The 2,223-nt window shown below is 36.3% G+C and overlaps 1 protein-coding gene across 1 annotated transcript; it reads right to left on the bottom strand.

The window, feature by feature from the left end:
- Nucleotides 1-78: 78 nt before the first annotated feature.
- Nucleotides 79-648, bottom strand: LOC106522237 (uncharacterized; the record flags this gene model as incomplete). Its single annotated transcript, XM_014015175.1, is given in 1 exon segment — nt 79-648. A coding segment is annotated over 1 exon segment (318 nt), but the record flags the coding sequence as incomplete, so codon positions are not given.
- Nucleotides 649-2,223: the final 1,575 nt, after the last annotated feature.

Below are 2,223 nucleotides of genomic sequence, written 5' to 3'. Positions count from 1 at the left end.
GTTCAGGAGCAAATCTTACAATATAATGCTAGATGTGGTCATGCAAAGCACATGATGCAATAAACACCTAAACAATACTGGGATTTTTACAAGGCCCTGCCTTGAAATTTATTCCAACTTGATGTCAACAATATCAAATCTAACAATTATGGAAAAAGTTAAAATTGTTAGAATTAAAACCATGCACAATGCTTAATTGACAACAATTAACAGACCTAGTGTCAAACTGCTAGCAACAAGCAGTCCTTGAGGCCATTTTCCTCAATACCAACAATGCTTAATGTAACATGTCTAATGTAAAAAAAATGTAACAAATTGTCCAAGAGGTTCTTAGTTCTCTTGGCATGCAAGTATTCTAGTTTGAAGAAATTTTACCAGTTTGGACTCCCCTCCTGGCATTTCATAGACCACACTCTGCAGAAATTCCCACACATGTTCACATTGCTTTGGGTATTTAATGTCCAAGATAAAGAAGGCCTTGAAACAGACATCGATTGCCTGAAGCAGAGTGTCTTGTTCCAAAGCCTGTCCAGCAGTGATGACAAAGGTCTGAGATGCATGCTCCTTGTCATTTCCCAGTGTCAGAACATAGGGGTAAGGTCTGGATGCCATAGCCTCATGCAGGTACTCCACCATATTTGTTCCAGGCTAGAAAAAGAGAAAGAATGCAAAAGAGTAAGTGAGTGTAAGAAAGGACCAAATTATAGTTTTCAAATGAAGGTTAGGTTTACAAATAGGAAAAGATTCAGATCATCTGAAAATTCAAAATAATTAACATTAGTCTACCTTTTATTGTATTTTAAAAGAATAGTTAAGCTTGAAAAGACATCAGACCAAAAATGACCTAAGCAGGTACAAATCAGCATGGAGCTTGTCTGGGTGGCGGGTGTGGTTCGGTGGAGGAGGAGCACGTTTTGTCAACGTGATGACGTTCCAAACAGAAACAACCCAGGTGCTGGGTAAACCGATGCATGTTGGGTTGATGAATTTTGACTAAGAGTTTGACCCAGCGCATGAGTTGCACAAAAACAACCCAGTTCCCATAAAAATAACCCAATTCCCATAAAAAAATAATTCATATTGGGTTAACAATTTCATAACCCAGCAGTTGGTTAGTTGAAATAACCCAGCCTTTTTTAGTGTGTATAAACAGCCTTTTTATAACTGAAAGTAACATAGTTACTTAACTGGGGTAGAATTGAACTATGTGCCTGAAAAACACATCATACACCCCCTTTAATGTCTTCTTTTATGTGCATCATGCATGCTTTCTCATGTTAATGCCATGCACCTGAATCAATAAATGGGTCTTCAATGGGATTGCCACACCTCTGCAAAAGACTGATGTCTTCCAGCTGAAACTAGATGGACTTTAATTCACACTTATTCTTCTCAAAGCAGTGAGTGTACCATGGCTCAGATTGGATCAAAACCCAAATAGTCTGACTTTGTGGCAAGTGTTCCTTTTTCTGAAACTCAGACATTCCACTCAAGATAAAGCACCAGATGTACAGTATAAGATTCATATTATTCACAAGCTAATTACAAAGTAATGGTAGACTACTTAACAACTGCAGTATTATCCATAAGCACTAAGAGAGCTTAATAATGACTCATCAATTTTTAAGCTGTTCTTTGTTCACTCTTTATTTTTTTCTTTCATTTGTCCAAAAGTAACAAAATTAAGTTATTGAAATTTTAAGTGATGGCAACTCATAAATCAACATTAGTTTGTGCCTTATCTTTTTTTTAAATTTATAACTGGGATGATTTACATGTGGTGAGTATGACTATTAAGATACTTACCTAAACTATTGGAAGCTTTTAATTTGCTTTTAAACAAAGATTAGAATGTCTTGTGGCTGCTGTACCTTTACAAAATGTCAACCTATAACTCTTCACATTTTAAATACCTTTGGTCATGAATTTTAGTGAATTATTTTCATTTATATGGCCATAACCAAAGTCCACTGCTGCATTAAAAATATTATACAGGCAGTAGCTCCCCAATCAGGAGGATTTTGATGGGAATATTCATCTGCAAAACAGTTGTCCTTAAAATCATTGTAAGGATGGTTGATTTTACCATGGCCTGAGACCATTTGTTTTGCATAGGACTGTGCTGGCGCAAATCAGCTGTATTATTCAATAGTTCATACTCTCGATCTAGTATGTTGTCACATACTGTGCATGCCAGTTCTCTTTAAGCGTGTTGTCTGAAAA

This window comes from Austrofundulus limnaeus, unplaced genomic scaffold, assembly GCF_001266775.1.
Source record: "Austrofundulus limnaeus strain Quisiro unplaced genomic scaffold, Austrofundulus_limnaeus-1.0 Scaffold124, whole genome shotgun sequence".
Classification (NCBI taxonomy): domain Eukaryota; kingdom Metazoa; phylum Chordata; class Actinopteri; order Cyprinodontiformes; family Rivulidae; genus Austrofundulus; species Austrofundulus limnaeus.
The sequence above is the reverse complement of the archived record's forward strand: the minus strand, read 5'-3'. Positions and strand labels throughout refer to the sequence as shown.